The 21,522-nt window shown below is 43.5% G+C and overlaps 1 protein-coding gene across 1 annotated transcript in view; it reads left to right on the top strand.

The window, feature by feature from the left end:
- Pgm5 (phosphoglucomutase 5) overlaps window positions 1-21,522 on the top strand; it is a 172,499-nt gene that overhangs the window by 118,255 nt on the left and 32,722 nt on the right. Inside the window, exons 8-9 of the mRNA XM_021199023.2 lie at window positions 8,478-8,613; window positions 13,175-13,358. Coding sequence (XP_021054682.1) covers window positions 8,478-8,613; window positions 13,175-13,358 — 320 coding nt within the window. The remainder of the gene's footprint in view (window positions 1-8,477; window positions 8,614-13,174; window positions 13,359-21,522) is intronic.

Below are 21,522 nucleotides of genomic sequence, written 5' to 3'. Positions count from 1 at the left end.
GGGGATGCGATGACTGAGTAAAAGGTCTGCACCCTGAAAGTCACTGAGGATATTCTGGTTTAGCATAGGACTTGTTGGGAACAGTTCTCGGAGAGTTCTGTTCTTCTTAGGAACCTTGGTGGCATAGGAGTAGTTTGGGATATATAAGTTCAAGAGATCTCTATTCTCTGGCTAGTGTGTTCCTGTGAGGGAAGCGTGGTTCTGGGTTCTGCCTCTCTTCCCTGCATGTCCGGACACCATCACTGGTACACCAGTTTAGAGAAGACGGGGTGTAGTCTGGAGTGGGTCCACAGTCTGCTTCTTCCTTCTGAGGTTTCAGATCCCCCTGCAACACCAGGCAAGAAGGGGGAAGTGGAGTCTAGGATGAATGCTGTGGTTCCTGACTTAGGCTTTCTCCCTCTCAGGGTGTCCAGATGCTGCTGCACACAGGGCTGAAAGAATGAATCAGAGTAGGGGGGTGTGAGCGAGAGAAGGCCTTCCCTGAGAACCTTCGTGTTACAGCTCTTTTAGGCAAAGGCCTTCTCTGATGATCTTTAATGAAGCAGCTCTCTGAGATGATCTTACCTGGCTTGTATTTCCTTATGCATGCTGGATTTGAATGCATACACTTTATCTGGGGTGAATCCAGGGTTGTATAGGTTTGAGGAAGGGTGGCCTGTCCATGGGATATGTTCTTCTAGCTGGCCTGCCTTTTCTGTTTGCAGTGGGAGAAGATGTGCCTAGCCTCGCAGAGACTTGATGTGCTAGGGCTGGGGGATTCCCAGGAGCACCCTCACATGCTCAGAGGAGAAAGGGGAGACAGGGGAAGAGTTGTGGGACGGGGTAACCAGGAGGGGAGCAGTGAGCAGGATGTAAAGTGAATAAGTAAAAATAAATAAATAAATAATGCATTTGCATAACCCCCCTCAAAGTCTACATTCATTAACCCTGACCAAGCAACTCCACATCTAGGGATTGTAGCTATGCTTATATAAAAGGATGTATAAAAGTAAGTTATTGGTTGTGCTACCAAAACCAATTCTGATACTCTAAATAAAATATGTGATTTTCATGAAAAAATAAAAGACTATCCAGGGATGAAAACGGTCATTGGCTGAAAGCTAAGGCTACTGAGATGCCTCATTAGCGTGGAGAGGCAGTCCAGGTCCAGATACATTGACTGACTACCTGTAACCACCTGGTTGGGGGTTTCCAGTTGAGTGCTCCAAGGCAGGCCTGGAAATAGGGAGAGAAGTGGTTTCACTTTTGCCCCTCTTGAGTTTTGAGATTTCCAGGGTTTGAACATGCTCCACCTCACCAGTTCTATGCCAGCTCCTCTTGTGGCATGGTCCAAGTGCCCCACAGGGAAGTATGTCCACTGGCTTCCCATGAAACCTAACATTCTTTATTACTTGGCCTGGAGGGTAAATTGGCTAGGAATGAGTTAATAAAGTAACACGTGTTACTTCTGGAAGCCTCCTAAGCAATAGACACAATGCCTCGCATCCCTGTACTTTATTCTCTACCCTGAAAGGAGGAAGAAACCATAATAGCCCCTGTTTTGTAGATGAAGTCACTATGGCTTAGGGACGGTCAAGCCTCTCGCTAAAGTCATCTTGATCAAATGAGGATTCAAACTCACTCTTCCAGGTTCTCCAACACCTGCCCCTGATGTTCCAGTGATGCTAGCAAGTCTTTCCCCAAGGCCTTGTTATTATTATTGTTATTTTGCATGAGATGGGATTGATTCAAAGTAACTTGTAGAATGGTGACCTACAAACGGCACAGCACCAGGACCTGGCAGAGCTGGCTCCAGCCTTGACAGCCCTGCTATGTGATTTCTATTGGCCTGGAGGAACAGCTTTGCTTTTCTGTGCCTCTGTTTTCTCACTGATGAGTTAGATCTGTTCAGGCAGATGGCTTATGGAGTTTTCCCCACTGTAATAGGTTAGCTTGCTCTGGCTAGCGTCACTTTTAGGATGGAGCCAGTGGTTCATGATGTCCTTCATTTATTTGTTCAGCGAATGCTTCATTCATATCTCAGGGATCCAATGGGGAGAAGTTTCAGATACTCAACCTTCTCCTGTAGAGTCTGCAAGGTGCTACTTAAAGGGTCATCAGAGTAGCCAGACTGTGGTGTATGGAAGATCATTAGAGGCACTTCATGTTGCATATTGTTTGTCTGTTACCACAGCTCTTACTTATTAAGAGCCACGGAGTGCCCAATGCAGAGGATACAGGGGTTGGAGGGGGGTGCGGGCAGCAGTTGCTGCCACATGGCCTTTCTGAACTCACAGCTAGCAGTGACCCTATACCAGGCAGGTGGGCTTTGCTCTCTCATTGATGAGCATCTGTACATTTCAGAGTGCTTAATTTTAGCATAGAATATATGCCATATATCATATATAACAGTCACATAATGACCATTTTTAGCAAACCATCTTTTTCTACCAGATGGGAGAAAGCTGAGTATAAGTGGTCTGAAAAATGGACAAGAATTGTATCACAATTCTTCGGTAGGCTCTGGAGTCTCAGGGGTGCTGATCCCCTGGCTTCAACTCATGGTCCTGCTGTTTAAAGAAAATAAATAGCCCCTTCTCAGCAAGATGACATGAAGATGGAGAGAGTTTCACCACAGCTGAATGAGAACTAGAAGGAAGCGGATAGACACTCCTAAGATGTGGAGTGTGAAAAGGAAGGACTGCAAGCCATCCCCCAGATGTGGCTGAGCTCTGCTCTGACCACATGGCCACTCCACCTGCTCACTTCTAAGATACTCTTGCCACTGAGCTATTCCAGGAGTCAGGAAGTCTGTATAAGTTTCGAAGCCAAGCTGCCCAGATTCCAATCTGTTACTTAATAGATGTGTAACCTCATATCTTGACTCCATCCCTTGTCTATAATAAAGGGCTGTCAAATTGTAAGCCTTGGGAGAGATGTATGAAATGCCTGAGACGGGTGCCTGGTACCCCAGTGTTATCTTAGAAGGTACCTCACTCAGCTGGAATTCTGCTTTCAGAGCCCCTGTGATGTTTATGTGTGTACTTGTATGGGTGTACACATCACCTGTTATCTAGGTTCCGGGGAGTGTGTGCGCAGAGCCACATGCTGAATGCTCACATTTCCTAAAACTTACCCAGAACCTCCTTGAACACATGGTCCTTTTTATTGGATGGGCCACTCCTCTGCTTGTTAGGGACTTAGCAGCTTCTTAGGATATGAGACGTCTCAAACCCAGACTGGGAAAGTCCCGGGATGAATCAGTCATCCCAAACCTGGTCAAGTCCTCACTTTTCCAGATGCAAAGAACAGAATGAGACCACAAGACTGGGGTGACAGACACCCACGTGACAAAGCCAGTGGCGTCTCCTGAACCAGAAAGCAGTAGCTATTGTCCTGACTTGACCTAGAGCAGACAGACATGGACCCTACTCAACAGCGTCCTCCAGCGCTGGATACCTGTGACACTCACCCAGGGAGCTATTCCAAAAGGTTCCCAACGCCTGCTGTGACTGGTCCCGTGGGGACCTGAACATGGGCATTTTTAACATTCTCTAGTGACTGTAACTTGCCACTGAGGTTTGAGAACTGTTAGCCTGTGCTACAGACCAGTCATGGTCTTGACAGCCCTGATGCACCAGGTGTGAGCACAAGATGCCCTGGAATTCCTAACTAAGAATATAATAATAATCTTATAATATGATAATCCTAAAATTCAGGATTCCCATGGTGTAGTGCGGATTTGACTCAGTAGCAATGTACACGTGCGATGCCTTATTGGTTTGCCTATTTGAAGAAATTCCTTTTGCTTTTCCTTTACTGCCCTCTTTTAATTATTTCCTATTTATTGTCCTCTCTGGTGAGTACAGTATGTATCCTGACATATTGCTGACCTTAGGGGACTTTTCTTGTGTGGTGATGATAATATTGGTGACAATTGTGTGAGCGTGTATAATGGGGGAGGGCGCATGTGTGTGGAGGTCAAAGATCAATTGTGGAAATTGGTCCTCCCCTTCCACTGAGGGTTCCAGGGCTCACGTTCAGGCCATCAGGCTTCTGTGGTAACACTTTGACCCGCCAAGAACTCACACAGGCCCAAGGAATGTGGTTCTAAAGCTTGAAATTTTTCCAGGTCAGATGGAAATAGAGAGCAATCAGTGATATTTCTGACAAGAAAATAGACCCCCTTTCGTGCTGCCTTTTGCTGGAGCCTGGCAGGGGAGAGCTGTGCCTCCTGCGGGCTTGTGGGCTCTGGCATGACGACTGTGGTGCAGGCTGGGCAGATGAAGGTGGACGGGGTTGCGTCAGTATGGCTTGGGTAGAGGAAGGGAAGCTCAGTGGTCCTTCTAGGCCTGAAGTTAGGGCTGAAATCTCCTTGCTTTGTCCCAACTGAATGGTAGGCTTTGTCTAAAGGACCAGCCAGGAGCTAGAGGAACCAGGCTCAAAAATTGTTCTGTATAACTTAGTAATAATATTGAGAGTCACGATTCCCGTAGCATTGTGCAGATTTGACTCAGTAGCATTATACATGTGTGATGCCTTATTGATTTGCAATAATTTAATTATTGTGTTCCTCAGAGCCCCCCAAGGTAAGCCCTCCAACTATGAAAATGCAGGAAGGACACAGTTAGGCATATTACAGAAGCAAAGAAGCCTATCTCAAAAGGCCATGTACTGGCTGAATCTAACGACACCACATCCTAGAACACATATGTTTCAAATCTAAATTTTTATGGATCATTGACAAATTTACAAGTTTAAGTTTTGAAAATAACTTATATGTTTAGTGTAGAAATAAAGCAAGGGGCAGAGAAGGAAAGCCACCACAGTGCTGAACCACGGTGCTGCCATTGCCAGAGTTATATAACTGTGGTTAGAAACTCTGGTGTCCACCTGTGCCCCATATGCATCCCTGTGTTTCCTGCAAAAAATGTGCTCCATATTATTTTTATTAAGCTAATTTTTCCAGTTATTAAATTTGCATGAGTATCATAATGTTCCTGAAGACTCTTGTTTAATATTTTGTTTCTGTGAGAGCTTTTTCTTCAGCTTTTTCACAATTACTCTGATGTTCAACAATTGATATTTATTTTCCTAATTTTTTCCAAGTTATTTCTATGAGTGAATATCTATAAGGGTAAAGGATTAGAAAGACAGCAGAGTCCAGAGGCTGCCAGCGTGTTAAGGCTTTTGATCATTGTCATCAATCTGATGCTTTTTTGTTGCTAGGACAGTTTCTCTTTAAGCCAGCATCAGCTAGTGTGACAGCCTGCAAATGCTGCCCCATTCTCTTGGCTTTTCTTTGACCACAGTGAGACTGAACATTTGTTCAGATGTTTGCTGGCCCGTCATCATTTCCCTCATGACAGTTGCTGGTTTGGGATGTGGCTCGTGGTTCACTGGCCTCAAATGAAAATTGCTTGCTGGTGCGTTTCTCACAGCTGTCAATTGGGAGACCTCTCAGTGAATCCTGAAAACATTTTACAGTATGCAGTTTATGTATCTGTCTATCTATCTATCTATCTATCTATCTATCTATCTATCTATCTATCTATCTATCTATCTATCGTGTGTGTGTGTGTGTGTGTGTGTGTGTGTGTACATTTCCCCTTGTTCATCATAGGCTTTTAGAAAACGATTTGCTTCTTTGTGTGTTCATATTCCTTATGCAACTTACCTGACGTGGGTAGGGCATCGGGGTTCACTTGCCTTAAAGGTATGTTAAAGGACTCCACCCCCACCAAGCATTGTGATTATCCAACAGAAACATCTGAATAATCACAGCATCATGTCTTGTCTCTCTCACTTCTTCAACAAACTAGAGAGCACAGTGAACTTCACTTGATCATTGGCCTCTTTTGACTCTTGGCAACTGTTGACCACCCTGTTGGCAAAGATGTCCAGGCCAGCTCACCAGTTTCCTATGCATTATCTGCAGATGACCAAGGGGTTTTATCCATCTAAAAGAACTCTGTGTCTCTGTGCCACTAAATTCTGACATCTTATCTTAAGGACTTAATAGCATCTAATGGTTCTATCTCTGGTAATGTGATCCAGCTGGAGATCCAAGGTATGCAAAGCCCTTGTTTTAGACAAAAGGGTACTTTTCTCCAGCCAGTAAGTAAAAGTGACTTTCCCCCCCTCAGCTATAAAAGGACAAGCGGGTTTGAGATGATTGCACTGGGCCGGGTTCCCTTGGCTTGTTGTTTTGGCAGCTGGCCATACTGCTAAGCCTGAGTCTTCCAAATTTCTCTCTCTCTCTCTCTCTCTCTCTCTCTCTCTCTCTCTCTCTCTCTCTCTCTCTCTCTCTTTTATTCTTTTGAACAGCATAAAAATCTTACTGGTTGAGACAAGTCTCTTTATGGTGTGATAATTAATGCCCAGGGTCTTCTTAACCTGGAGCCAACCACAGTGGGACATCCAACAGTGTCACTGGCAGACCATTGATCAGCGTGTGTTAAGAACTAGAGACTAAAAAGTTGCCTCTCTTTTCTACTGATGTAAATTACTGTGCTGCCCTCTCTGGTTGCATGTTTTTCTCCTTGAGTGAACTTAACATTCAGTACTCTCCGTAGAACAGCGATGGTAAACAAAATAGCCTGCAGTTTCAGCTTTAGTCTGCACAGATGTTTAACTGAGGAACCATTTGGTCCCATTTTTTTTTAAAGGTTTTAAGGTTTCCATGGCATGAGTCTGCTTTGTTGGTTTTCTATGTCTATTTCATCACCTTAAAATCAAGAGTGAGCTTGTCCATTGTTGATGCCTGATTGCAATAAGAGATGGTCCACTTCTGCCCCTATTCTCAGTTCATAAGATGATGCTAGAGTCAGAAGAAGAAAGAGGCATCTGGCCTGAGTAACATGTTTTAAAGCAAGTGTTGGGGAGTCAGCATTGTAGGTGCCTTGTGAGAATTACCCCCAGGCACAACCACTGAGATATCTCAGTCACTTCCCAATACTTATGGATATTTAGTTGACCAATCCCAGAAGAAGCTGTAGAGTAGAGGCTGTTACTATTACTATATTCTAGACAAGAATAGCAAACAGAAGTTAAGTGGGTAAGGAAGGATGTGAACATACAGAACTGGTCTCTAGGATGTGCCTGCTTCCCTTCTCTACCTTTTTGTTTGTTTGTTTTTTCTTGGTTTTTTGAGACAGGGTTTCTCTGTGTAGGCCTGGCTGTCCTGGTACTCACTCTGTAGATCAGGCTGGCCTTGGCCTCAGAACTTGACCTGCATCTGCCTCCCAAGTGCTAGGATTAAAGGCGTGTGCCACCACTGCCTGGCAGATTAGTCACTTCTAAGTGCTGTTTCACAGCTGGCAAGCAGCAGAGGCTTGTTGGGCTCCTCATTCCTGACCAAGAGACAGACAGTAAATGTATCTGCAGCACAAGCTTCGGGGTGCATGTAGCGCAGGGAATGCCCCATTAGGCTGCATGAGTTGTTTGTCTGGGAAACGTTTCCCTTTCCAGCCTTCCAGTCATCCCTGCCTCTGGGACTGTGAGTTTGCTCTCCTTTGGCTTGGACGCCTTCTTCTCCAGATGTCCGTGTGCATCTCCTCATCCTGTCATCTCACTCTCAGGTGTGAGCAACTCATTGAGTCTGACCCTCACAACTGCATTGGTCTCTAGGGTTGCCACCACTGTTCAGGACAAGCTGGGTGGTTTGAATGGCGGAAATGCACACACTCTCTCTGTCCCAGACTCCAGGCATCCAGCATGAAGGTGTGGTCGGGCAGTGCTTCCAGAGAGGACTATGGCTCAGACTCCCTTCTTGTTTCTTCAGTTTCAGGTGCCGCTGTGTACTTCGAAGATCACAGCGATACAATTCCAGGTGCTGCGTCTATGCAGCCTGGGGCTCCATTTCTCCTTTTCCATGTCTCTGGTTAGAAGAACATTGTTACTGGACTTAGGACCCACCTAAGTCCAGGATGACCTTATCTCAAGACCCCTAACTTAAGCACATCTACAAAGACCATTTTCTCTAAATAAGCCCAGAGCCATAGGTTACAGGAATATGTGTCTTTTGGGCAGACTCCTACCATTATTAACTGCTCACTAGTGCCAGCATCTACACTAATTTCTTCAAAGCATCTGTCCCTACTATATGTGTCATATTCTGTCTGTTTGGTCCTTGCCTGCCCCCATATACCTGAATATATATATCCTCTATTCCCAGGATATATGAAAATGCTTAGATGATTGTAAGAGTTGTCAAATATTTACTGAATAAAATGAAGAGTAAATGGTAACATTGTATCATTTGGGGGTCTTCAACTCCTTCAACGACTGTTAGGATTTTTAGTATGTTTTTTGTTATAATTTGAATTTCAGTTACATATTTTAAAGGGAAGAATCCAAGTATATTATAACATACCAAGTCTGCATCATGGATAAATGTATACAAACATTTCAGTTTATCTCCAAGTTGCTAAATGGTCTTGTTCCCTTTGCTTTTCCCCAGGAGAGAACCCTCAACAGAATCTCTCTTTTTGCCTTAGGGTCTGATCACCTCCGAGAGAAAGATGGCCTTTGGGCTGTCTTGGTCTGGCTGTCCATTATTGCTGCCCGGAAACAGAGCGTGGAGGAAATTGTTAGAGACCATTGGGCCAAATATGGCCGCCACTACTACTGCAGGTGAGAAGGGTCAGGTTCTCTGCATGTGTCTTGAGAACTACACTTAGAGCTGGTTTCTAAAACTGATGGGCTAGAATTTGAGGGGAAAGAATTTTTTAGAAGCACTTGAGGGACTGGAAGGCTGGGGCTGGCTGCTTGAGAAAGTGTCAAGGCCACTAAAGGACAGATTGTGCTTGCCCTGGAGAAGTCCCCTCTAATCATTTCATGGAAACTATAAGGCAAAATGAGTGGTCATGCCAAGAGAGTATCAAAATGTGGAGCTGTGAGGAATCTCTTGTGATCCACTGGCGCTGTGAGTCAAAGCAGACATAGTTCTTGTTTGCCCCCAAATCCATCTTTCTAAGGAGTGAGCAGACACAGAAGTCCACAGTTTGGTGGCTTTGGAATCTTCTTCGAACCTGGGTCGAATCTCCACACATTAGAAGGGTTCTAGTATGGCTGAGCTGAGGCTCTCTGTATGACCCACATGGTTCAGAAGCCCCAGAGTTTTGCTAGAAGCTTATCCTTATGAAAAGAGACAAAGAAGAGGAAAATAGGGCCTCTGGAGGAGGCAAACAAAAGAATGGTGGGCTGGAACTCAGGGTAGGTGGTCTACCCATGTCCTGTTGGTGAAGTAAGAAAGAGTAGGAACCTTCCAGGTTTTGCTACCAGGTGCCAGGTGTGTGTAGCTCATGCCAAGCCATGCTTAGGTGGTATAGAAGAATTGTTGACTATGGGCAACTATATGTGGGTTAGCCTCAGACTCTACATGTTAAAGCAGAGATTGTGACTCACTCTGTGGCTCGTTTTGCTTTGCTTTGTACGTAGTTATCAGTTTTGGGTGCTCAGTTGAGTTTCAAGGGCTTGAGGGGCAAAGAGCGTTAGATGTTTCCCTTATATGGTGATTGTTTCTTCTTTTGAGAAGCCATTTACTTAGATAAATACCAGAGAATAAGGAAGACCGTGATGGTGCTTATTAAACTCTAAGGGACTGCAATGTTCTGGGAATTCCAGATATTTGTCATAATAGCTTTGATGCCTGGCTAGTTATGATGACTAAGAATGTGACAATAAATAAACCAACACATTATTTATTGAGTCATAAAACAGAAATTCTAAGGTAGGATGTTGTCTTGCTCATCAATATTTCTAACATGGGCCACAAACCCCTGATTCTTGGAGAATTTTATTTATATATTTGTTTAATTTATATTTAAAGACTAGTTGGCATGAGAAAATTCTTCTGTTGTATAAAGATCTTATAAAGATTCCAACCTGATAAAAATACACTGTGCTTGCCAGCTAGCAGGGAGATTACTCTAAGTCAGAGATGTGCTTTTCGTAATTTGTGGGATGTCGATCCAGGTTCCTACCAGTGTTTTGAAGAAACAGTGTAATAATAAGTATATTTATAATATACTTCATGTTTTGTGGCCAAGAGCTTGTAATGCTAATTGCTCTTTTCATAACAATACCATATTAGAGAATACTATGCAATGGAGATTTGATTTCTTACAGGACATTGAAATGTACTTCAAATTTCTGTCTAAAAAGATCACAGAGATTAAGAAGGGCATAGGGAGCAGATATAGCAAAAGACAAATATCTCCTGCAATTCCAGCAAATACCCAGTCAGAGGGAGTGGGGTTTGAAATAATTTGATTTCTAGTTGACAGCTTTCTTGTCAAGGACGAAATCATAAAACAATTTCAATGTCACTAATACTGGAATTAAAGTTGAAATGGAGAAACGTCTCCCGATGTTCTCTGTATGGGTAAGCCCCGGAACCAGTTCTCCACTTAGAGGCTGTATCCTCTAAGTTGGAGATTGTGCTAGGGGTGGTGGCTGGAGGGGATCTCAGGCTGGAGAGGGGAGGGAGGCCTCAGGAATCATTTGTGTATGAAACTGAACACTAGGTCAGATGCTTGAACATAATCTCAGCTTTAGACTCAACATGGTCTTCTTTATTAGTAAACGTTCTCATGTATCAAACTTTTGCCTCGAACTCTCTCCTGTCTTATCCAACTTCCTGCCTCTTTCTGCTTGCCTTGGTGTGTGTGTGTGTGTGTGTGTGTGTGTGTGTGTGTGTGTGTGTGATTTTATTTTAACCTTACTATGGAGCTAGGCTGGCCTTGAATTCATATTTAATTCTCTTGCCTGAGTCTCTTAACTGCTGGAAATACAAATACACACTGCTAGGCCTGGCTCTTATAGGGGTCTTTCCCCTCCCAGAGTGGCCACCTCTAATGGGAATCCCATGTCCGAACACATTTGCTGACAGTGTTACCTTGTTCCCCAAGCTGAGGAAGAAATACCCGGTGTAGGAAGAAGCAGAGGATATGGTGTCGTTCCATGTCCCTCATTTTGGCAAGGGTTCTGATGTTTATTGACCGTCTTTAAAACTTTGAAGTTGATAAAAGTTGTACAAATATTGGGGGTTCCCATCTTTCAGCTCACTCTGAATATTCTCTATGAGGCAAAAAAAAAGAAAAAAAAAAAAAAAGGCCCAAGGCGAAGCCCTACTGATGGCAAATATCTGGGCTCAGCTGCCCCTCCTCTGGCTCCGTTTGCAAATTCCCACCCCTGGCATGGTGTGCCAGCTGGAACTGGAGACAAATATGTGCTGTTTGGAGAGATGATTTCTTTATATTAGTGACTAAGGGGGGGGGGGAACCAAACAAACCAATGAACAGATGTTTTTTTAAAGCTCCGATGCCTGGCGTTGTGCCAGCTGTGTGGTATGCATCATCATATTTCAAAATCCAAAATAAACAAGCCAAGAATAATTTCAATCTTTTTTTTCTTCTGATTACCACCCTAGCCCTACTATTCGATTCGAATAGCTTGTGGCTAGGAAGGCTTTTTTTGAATGGAACAATTGTGACATTTCTTTCAAGTTCTCCAGAGATTTTTTTTTTTATAGTGAGCTCAGTTCCCTTTTCTCCCTCCTTCTGTCCTCCTCCCTCCCCCATAGCTTCCTCACCCCAGGCTGATCACATAGCTCTAGAAACAGCCAAGAATGAAAGAGCTAAGGCCTGTACCTGCTTAGACTCAGATTCTGAAGGTTGGGCAAAGGCAGACTGCAAGGAGGGGGGATAAGGCAGGGGGGAACCCACAAGACAATGCAAAAGAAAATGTGCAGTGGTGACAGGCAAGGAGAGAAAGGGAAGCCACCCAGGTGGATGGATATGCAAGGCTGGCACTTTCAGGAAAGATCGAAGGGACAGGACAAGTCAGCTCTTTGAGTGTACCAGGCACAAAGAAGCCTAAGAATCATTGAGAGGGAGAGGACTGGCAGCAAGGGCACATGGCAGGAACCAGGCAGGTATCAGCCCGAGACCTAAGGAGTGAAGCCGATTTATGAGGACCCATTTATCAATTCTTGATTTTAGAGCCTGAGCCATCAGAGCTCTGTTTAGGAAGTTTCCCCCTGTGCCAATGAGTTCGAGGCTCTTTCCCACTCTCACTTCTATTAGATTTCGTGTATCTGGTTTTATGTTGAGGTCCTCGATCCACTTGGACTTGGACTTTGTGCAAGATGACAAACATGATTCTATTTTCACTTTTCTACAAAGCAACTGCCAGTTAGACAAGCACCATTTATTGAAGATGCTTTCTTATTTTCCCATTGTATTTTTTTTTTCCGCTTCTTTGTCAAAGATCAAGTGTCTATAAGTGTGTAGTTTTATTTCTGGGTCTTCAATTCTATTCCATCGATCAATCTGTCCGTCTTTCTACCAATACCATCATACTGTCTTAAATATATTTGTCAATCTTTACATTTCTAACTTGCTCTACTACTACTTAACAAATAAACCAACATACATAAAGCTTCGAATAGCTTCAAACACACTCCAGGTCTCTCCATCATCCCTCACACACATACATGATACACTCACATTCAGATACCAATCTATGAATAAAGCTAGAACATCTGGCCGAACTAAGCCTTTCTCTTGTAGGTAAAAGTAAAATCTGAACAAAATCATTTCTTTGGTCAGAACCTTCTATGACATTTCTTTGCCCAGCATGTGGGTTCCTGCTTCAGGCTAGGTTCTAGAGAGCCAGAGCTTGTCTCTAAGATAGCGTACAGATTCTTTTAGTTAATTATCTTCAGTGGATAGGAAAGAGATATTCTCTCACTTAGTGGCTTTAATTTTACAGAGGTCTTCTTAGCTTCTTTTCAACAGCTACTTAAACTTGAAACTAAACCTCATTAAATACTTACTAAGTCCTGGGGGGGGGGGCATGGGAAGATGTGAAGCAGAGCAAAGTCAGTTCAGATCAAGCTAAGCAAGGCAGGGTTGAATCCTACAGTGTGTGACAGAGCATCCTTGGGGTTTTAGGTTTTGTTCTCAACATGATAGGAGTTTGGGGAGGGGCTTATGCAAAAGGAGCCACATAATGTGATTTTTTTATAAGGCTGCCACGTAGAGATTGCATTGGAAAGGCTTCAAGGCTCTCGCAAGACCTACGAAATGTACTTTTCTGTATCTCCTGGAACCAGACCCATGAGAGGTCCACTCAATTGCCCATCCTCTGATTGGGTTTTGTTTTCCTGTGTCCTGCTCTCCCCCAACAGGTTTGATTATGAGGGACTGGAGCCCAAGGCAACCTATTACATCATGAGGGATCTGGAGGCCCTAGTTACAGACAAGTCCTTCATCGGCCAGCAGTTTGCTGTAGGGAGCCACATTTACAGCATTGCCAAGACTGACAGCTTTGAATATGTGGACCCCGTGGATGGCACCGTGACCAAGAAACAGGTATTTGCAGGGAAGTCACTGGAACAGATGGATCAGGCAAAGCTGGTGGCCAAAGTGTGCAGGGCTGGAGAAGCCTTTAGGGGTGATCTTCTCCATGGTCTTCACTTTGAACAGCAGAGCTCTTCATCCAGGAAGAAGCCCTCAATAAAGTTTACTTCATTACAGGCAGAGGATGGAGTAGAAGCTGGGCTACTTTGTCCCATTTTTCTTACACCTGGTAACTGATGCTCTCAAATAGAAGAAATAGGCCCAGCATTTCCTTCTTTAATGGTAGCAACCTAAGGGTGCTTTTATGTGGTGGATATTCTTGGTGATAAATCCAGAGAAGCGCCTAGAGCAAAATATCTGTCGTTAGGATTTCCCAGCGCTTCATTTTCTATTACCTTATGTCATCAAGGAACCATGAGGGCTTAGATAAGTTCAGTGTGCCTGGCAGGGAAGGAATAGTTGGAAAGTTTGCCCAGAACTCTCAAGTGGAAGATGCATGGATGAATGCTAATCTCAGGCAAGTAGCAAAGCCAACTGCAGCTTCCATTATGGTCTTGTCTTTGTGAATTGTGTGAGAAAAGTTGATGTCTCTACAATGAGTTTTCCTCTCCGTCTTGTGTATTTATTGGTTATGACAAGCCGTGACCCCTCAGGGAGCACATCCCAGACATTAACATTGACAGGAGTAAATACAACCTGAATAATGTTGAGAGTGATTTCAGTCCTCAAATCCCCAGGGTCTTATCTTTTTGTACATCCTTTGTATGTGCAGACAGTATCATGAATGGATGCTGCAGGTGATTGTCATTAGATAAAATGCATTACTGCTATCCTAAGATCCTAGTATGTTCCCCTGCCATCTTTGGTGGAAAAGCATCTTGCATTTTGTGTACTCCAAACCCTGGTGCATTCTTTTTTTTTTTTTTTTTTTTTATTCTCTTGGTATACTACCTCCACTTGGCTTAGCTTTACAGTTATTTTTCAAATATCCGGTAAAATATCAGTCCTTTGGGATGGAGCAATGGCTCAGTGGTTGAGAGCACTTGCTATTACACAGGACCAAGCTTCAGTCGCTACCATCCCCATGGCAGCTCACAACCTTCTGAAGCTTTAGTTCCAGTGGCCCTCATACCTTCTTCCAGCATCTGTGGGTACCACACATACACGTGATACACAGACATACATGTAGGCAGAACACTCATGCATAAAACAATGGAAACAGGCAGTCCTTCATTCTACTAGTCCTTAATTGTCCACTTAGAAAGTCAAATACAGTCAAGTAAAAGGATTTAGAAGTCAGGGTTGGATCATGCCACTTGCATGAAATTACAGGGAAGAGTTTTGGTTTCTTAGGCCCATACTTCTCCATCCACAGAACACTCACTGCACACAACTGTTTCAGACATGGAATGATGAAATATGGTAGAAAATGTGTGAGTTTTCCTTCCTATGACAGACAAAGGTGCTAGTTTTTCTTTCAATAGGGAGCACCCCATATTCTTATGCCATGTTTCATTTCATTGAAGATGGTTCTTGCCTACTGGCTTTGCTCTGTAATAACAGCAGTGATTCAGCCCTCTGTGATGGGAGACAGGTGCTCATGTGACATCTTTGAGATCCTGTGCCTTAAATAGTATTTTCCAGTTTTGTTTTGTTTTTTTTTTCACTTTCCCTCTGGTCCAGGCTTCCCCTTGCCCAAGTATCACTTTGGGATTTTTGTTTGCTCGATGCAGAAACTGTCTGTAAGCACAGCATTGGAGTAGCCTGTGCCTCGTGGTACTGCTGGAAATCAATGGGCAACTTTGAAGTGCGTAGTTGGGGAAATCTAAGGACTATCATTACTCCTCCACCATTAAAAAACAAACATCAAGATTTAACCTTCTAATTTCTGACTTGATTTTCCTTCTGGCTGCTGTGACAAAATACCCTGGCAAAGATAACTTAGGGAAGAAAGGATTCGTTCGGCTCACAGTTCCAGGTTATAGCATATCATAGCAGAGCTAGCAGAGAAGTCACTGCCCATGGAAGCTTGAGGGAGCTGGCCACATCCCATCAATATCAGGAGGTAAGGGCAAAGAGTCCATGTGTACTAATGCTCTGCTTGTCTTCTCTGATCTTACCCAATGCAGAATCCCCTGCCCAGAAAATGACATCATCCACACAGGTGCCTCTTCCCATCTCAATGTATGTAATTAAGATAACGTCCACAGGCATACCCATAGAACAGCTAATCTAGACATCCCTCATTGAGATTTTCTTTCTACATGATCTTAGGTTGCATGAAACTGGTAATTAAATATCATGGCATTCAAGGTCAAGTGTTTCACTGTGGTAATTTTCAGGCAAATATATCAGATTTTCTTCTAACTTATCTCTTGCTTCTACCCCATTCACCCCGTTGCTCTCCCCTCTCTTTTCCCGGTCTTTCCTTCTGTGTTCCTGTCACATACATTCAGTTATTCTCTCCTGTTCCCTCCTCCCCTTAGACCTCTTCCTCCACTCTCATAGACCTCTTTCAACACACCCCCCTCCAATTTAAATCTAGACTTCACCTATGAGAAGAAACATGGGTCATTTGTCTGCATCTGGCTTATCTCACGTAACATAATGATCTCCAGTTCCATCCATTTCCCTACAGATGGGATAATCTTCTTTTTCTTTATAGTTGAATGAAACTTCAATGTGTACATACACCACATTTTCTTTATCCATTAATCTATTAATGGACATCTAGGCTGTTTTCATTTCTGCACTGATATATGTAGTAAAGCAATAAATATAGATGTAACTGTTTCTCTGGATATGATGACTTAGAATCCTTTATACCTAGAATGGCTAAACTCACCAAATGGTAGTTGTGCTTTTAGCTTTCATTTCTAGAGTGGATGTTCCAGTTTACACCCTTACTAGCAATGGATAAGGAATCCTCTTTCTCCACATCCTCACCAAAATCAATAAACAATATTTTTTAAAATAAAGTTCTACCCTATAGCTTAATCTGGCCTGGAACTCAGTATATATCCTAGGCTGACCTTGAACTTACCAACTGCCTATCTTTCTGCCCTCCTCTTTTTTTAAAGCTTTTCTTTGTGAGAATTTCACACTTGAGGACTGTATTTACATCATTTCTCTACTCCCTCCCCTCTGCAACTCTTTCCATGTTTCTCCACTCCCTCACAAACTCATGACCCTCTCTTCTTTACTTCTTATTGTTATCTTCATGTATGTGTATAATTATAAACATGATGAGTCCATTTAGTTTTGCTCATGTTGACATTATTTGGGTCTGACCACTTGGAGATGGGTAACCTATCTGAGGGGCTGGTCCCTGGAGAAGACAGATTCTTCTTCTAGTAGCTATTAACCATCTGTAGCTCTTCATCCAAAGGTGAGATCTTCTAAGATTTCCCCCATCTATTTTGGGATGTTGGCTGGTATTGTCGTTATACAGGTCTAGTCTAGATGACTACATTGTTAAGATTTCATGGGTACAACTCCTTGTGGCATACAGAAGACTCATGTTGATACTAAGACCCCGTCTTTACAATGTTTCCTTAGCCTGGAGGGATTGTGCTATAAATGTATCAGTTGAGGATGGGCATCCCAAAGTCTGTTGTTCTCTTCATTGTAAGCTGGTTGTGGATTTCCGTAATAGTTTCTGTCTATTGCAAAAAAAAAAAAAAACAAGTATCTTTGATGCAATTTGAAAGTCATACTTACTTGTGGGTATAAGGATAAGTATTTAAATGCAGTTGGGAATTATACTGGTTTAGGAATGTGGCAGTTGTAGGTTCTCTGCTAAGGTCCATGACCTCACCAGCCACAGTTATTTGGTTAAGTTTATGGTGCCAGGCATAAATTTTCTCATATTGAGTGAGTCTTAAATCCAATGAGGTGATCTTCCACCTTCTTGATGAATTATCTTATTTGTTTTCCCTATGATATCCTTCTGAAAAAAATAGGAGTAATAGATGGTTACCACATGAAATCACTAGGAAAATCAGACACTACCTGTAAATTCCTGGCACAAAAAAAGAACTCTAGTAAGTGATTAACTTAACTTACCCAAGCAACCTCGAGAGCACTGGGGATGTAACAGAGGGTGAACATTTTACTACCTTGACCCCCAACACTGTAACAAATGAAACAAAAAAAACAGAGCTGAGCTTTGATGAGTCACATATAACAAGAAAAGCAAAGAGAAAATAGACTTGCCAGGGTGTCATGTGAAGATCTGAAAGGGCCTCTGGTTTCTGAGTCATCTCTCAGTAATTCAACTCACATCACCCTTTCCTCTATCATCCCCCTCCACTCCCCACCAACACATACATTCTGATTCAGAAAGGGAAAGGTTCTTTAAGGCAGCTTAGTCTCCCTCTTTGACCTTAATTTGAGATCAGAGTCAGGAAACAGATAACAGGGGGAAAAAAAAGTCATTCTACATGCCAACCAAACTGACCCTAAAATCCTGTTGTGGTGATAAATCCCTGGCTTGCCCCATGGCCTTGGAGATGTTCGGGGAAATCTGTCCTGCCTGAGGCCCTGCAAAAGTCAAGTCGGAAGCAAGAAGGAAACCCTAACAAACTCCACCCCAACTTGAATTCTCTGGAACTCCTTTGTCCTGATTATGGCTTCCTAGCCTTTATGCGATTTACTATGACTGTTTTAAGCTTCTGGGTGAACTAAGGATCTACTGCCTTTAGAAATAGCAACTTAATAAGACTTGGTACCACTGCTGTCATCTCATATCTAGGGCTCCCTTGGCGCTAGGCGCTCTGTCCCTTTTACCACCAACATCCCAAGGGATATTTTAGTGCCAAGACAGTCTCCTATCACTGAGTTGTCCTGTCTGTTTGTAGCCTTTGTCCTGTCAGTGCCCACAGCTATGAGACTCTTCCAGTCCTACCAGTAGGAAAATTTCAGTCTTGGTCCTGTGAAGGAAGGGCAGTTGGGGAGGGTGGTCAGACACTGAGAGCTGACAGATTGCCACCATTAGGGTTGAACTTGTAATTGCTGTAGAACTTAGAAAACATGATTTTGAGAACTTAGTTGGGCATACATATAGGGGGAACTAATGTAGGGCAGGAATCTAGAAAGCTCCTCAGTGGGAGATGACATTTAAGCCATGCCCAGAAGAGTAGGCAGGAGCTGACCCAGTGAGATCTTGCATCAAATGCTGAGTCTTTCCCCCATGGAATATAATTATATGGCTGGTTAGCTTTCTTGATGAGATTGATTATAGACAATCTCATGTGGTATTACGATACCTACAATCATAATTTTCTACTTCAACAGTTCTGTAACCCCGTAGTCATGGCAACCGAAAACAACTTGGCTATCTGCTTTGCTTTGCTAAATATGCCTTTTAGTAGGATGTCTTGAAAACTATGGGAAAAATATTTCCTAGTAGCATCCAGTTTCTCTGGGGATTTTCCTATTTGTCTTTTAAGCACTAAACACATAGTCCATTTTTCTTATAATTACCAACCTTTTAGCTACTTCTATGAAAAATAGAGTAATGGTATCATAGTTTCTTGTTAGGTGGCAGGCCCACCTTCTGCCTCTAGAGAGTTCAGTTACAATGAATTAACATCTCCTGGCAAAAGTTCGTAGGTTTAGGGCTGCTTCTAAACTATGAAGAGCCTCTAAGGGGTCTTCAATCAGAGGCACCTCATGAAGAAACTCTACCGTCAATGTATGGTCACCTTAATAAAAAAGGCAAGGTTGCATATTCTCACAGGAACTAGGGGAAGAAGTGCTGCCGTGACTGGGATGTGGGGTGTGGGGTGTGGGGTGTGGGGTGCGGGGTGTGGAGTGGTATTTCTGAGTCCATGGTCTCCCAGGCCCAGCACCAGTGTGATGTAAAGTAAACAGGGATGGACAATAATTACAAACAAGAAATGGGTGAATGTACCCAATCTGTTTCACTTGCCCACATTTTATGGCTAGGATTTAATGAGGAAAATCCATGTAGCTTCTCATCACTTAAGGTAGTATTTGCTAGATGGGTTCTTAAGGTAGTATTTGCTAGATGGGTTCTTAAGGTAGTATTTGCTAGATAGGTTCTTAAGGTAGTACTTGCAAGATGGGATCTTGGGATCTTTGAGAGCATCTAAGGGGTTGGTTGGTTTAATTTTCTTCAAATAATTCTTTCATTCTTTCTGTTGGACTCAAAGGGGCTTGTTAATTTAAAAAAAAACTTTTTATGATTCTTTTTGAGTTTCCCTCATTGTACCCCAGTCCCACTCATCTCCCTGTCCCTTCATATCAGCCCTTTGCCCTTGAAATCTCCCCCTCAAAATAACACACAACAGGGCATAGAAAACATCTCATTGTGGAAGCTGTAGTATGTCACAGTGTGTCCCACACTATACCCCTCTGTTCACACATCTTCATTTGCTAATCTTCATTTGCTAATATTTGGAGAGAGAGAGAGAGAGAGGGAGAGAGAGAGAGAGAGAGAGAGAGAGAGAGAGAGAGAGAGTGAGAGAGAATGGGAGAATGGGAGAATGGGAGAATGGGAGAATGAGAGAATGAGAGAATGAGATCTGTGACTTTAATTCTTTCTTCTTGTTTCTTCATTGACCACAACTGCTAATAAACCACAACCAACCACCAACCCTTCCTCTTGGGGCACTAGCATTTATTTGCCCTCTGAAAAGTATCCAAATTTCCAAATGTCACACAATCACAGAAACTATCAGCAGCTGGCAAAACCACAGCTCTGCTAGAGCACGAGGCAAATCATGGTCAGCTGCTGTAGAGTAATATATTCTAATAATACTTCTGTGGTTTTATTTTTTTAAAGGAGCAAAAATTCCAGAATTCTCACTGCAAATGTTTATTGCAATGAGTCACCGGTGTGGTTGGGAAGATCTCTGGCTTCTGTAACACCATCAATATTGGATCCTCTTTGGGATTCCTCCCAATTATCCTGTTGTTGTTATGGAGATCCTACAGCTTTCAAACAGCAGGACCTTGTCAAGTGTCCCAACCATTTGGAGATGCTATAGATTTTAGGGTGGGCCAATTCAGAGCCCTGGATCTGAGCCTGGGCGGTAGCTGAGCTGGTCAGCCTGCTGGCGCTCCCTTTTCCTCACCACCAGGGGGAGCTCTCCAGCACTGCTTTGGCTAGGCCACCCAGTGCCATCACCCAAGAGAGCCTGGGTCAGCTCTCTTGCTCTTATGCCCCCAGGGCCGGCTCACCTGCACCCACACCTCCAGAGCCCGGTCCATTATTGCTTCCCAGTCAAGGTGTGGGGCTCACTCCCCCCAAGTGCTGCAGCCTGTAAAGGGCTGGGATGCTCTCACACCCTTGGTGCTGGCTCACCCATGCCTTTGCCGTAAGGACCAGTTCCACTGTATTGCTCAGGCGAGGTGCAGTGCCCGCTCTCCTGAGTGCTACAGCTAGTGTGGAGGCAGGGCTAACTCTCCCACTCTCACGACCTCAGGCCCAGCTCTCCTGGCTACCGCAGATGGCAAGGTGGGGGTGGGGTGGGGGTGGGGGTGGAATGAGAATGGTCCCCATAGACTCATGCATTTGAATGCTTGGTCTACAGTTGGTGAAACTGTTTGGGAAGGACTAAAATGTTATTGGGGATGAGCTTTAAGGTTTCATAAGCCCACATTATTATATAAGCCTATTACTGAACTCTCTCTGTCTCTCTCTGTCTCATGCTTATAAATCAGACATAAGCACTCAGGTACCTCCAGTGCCATGCCTTTTTTGCCTACTGCCAGGATTCCTGCCATGATGATCATGAACTCTAACCCTCTGGGAACTTGAGATTTCAACCTAACTAAATACTTTCTTTCATATGTTGCCTTAGTCACGGTGTTTTGTCACAGCAGTAGGAAAGTAACTAAGGCAAAGCCTAAATGAGACTATGTCTCTGGGTGTAGATGTACAGTCGGTGTACTATACAAAGGCACCCAGCCTAATAGGCAAGCTGAGGTCGAAGTCCAAAGCTAGCCAAGAGGGGAGGTGCCTTTGTATCCCTTTCCCACCCAGGTGGGGTCCCATCTTGTAATTCATACAAAGGTCCTGTATGGACTAGCTGCTGCCTTACTCAATTATGTTTGAACTCATGTTTCCAATTAATTCTATGACTTAAAGAAAGAAAAATAGGCAGTTCCGTGTAGTTATTTTTCTTTTTTTATGTGTTCCATCCAAATC

The sequence above is a fragment of the Mus pahari genome, chromosome 1 (genome assembly GCF_900095145.1).
Source record: "Mus pahari chromosome 1, PAHARI_EIJ_v1.1, whole genome shotgun sequence".
Taxonomy (NCBI): domain Eukaryota; kingdom Metazoa; phylum Chordata; class Mammalia; order Rodentia; family Muridae; genus Mus; species Mus pahari.
The sequence above is the reverse complement of the archived record's forward strand: the minus strand, read 5'-3'. Positions and strand labels throughout refer to the sequence as shown.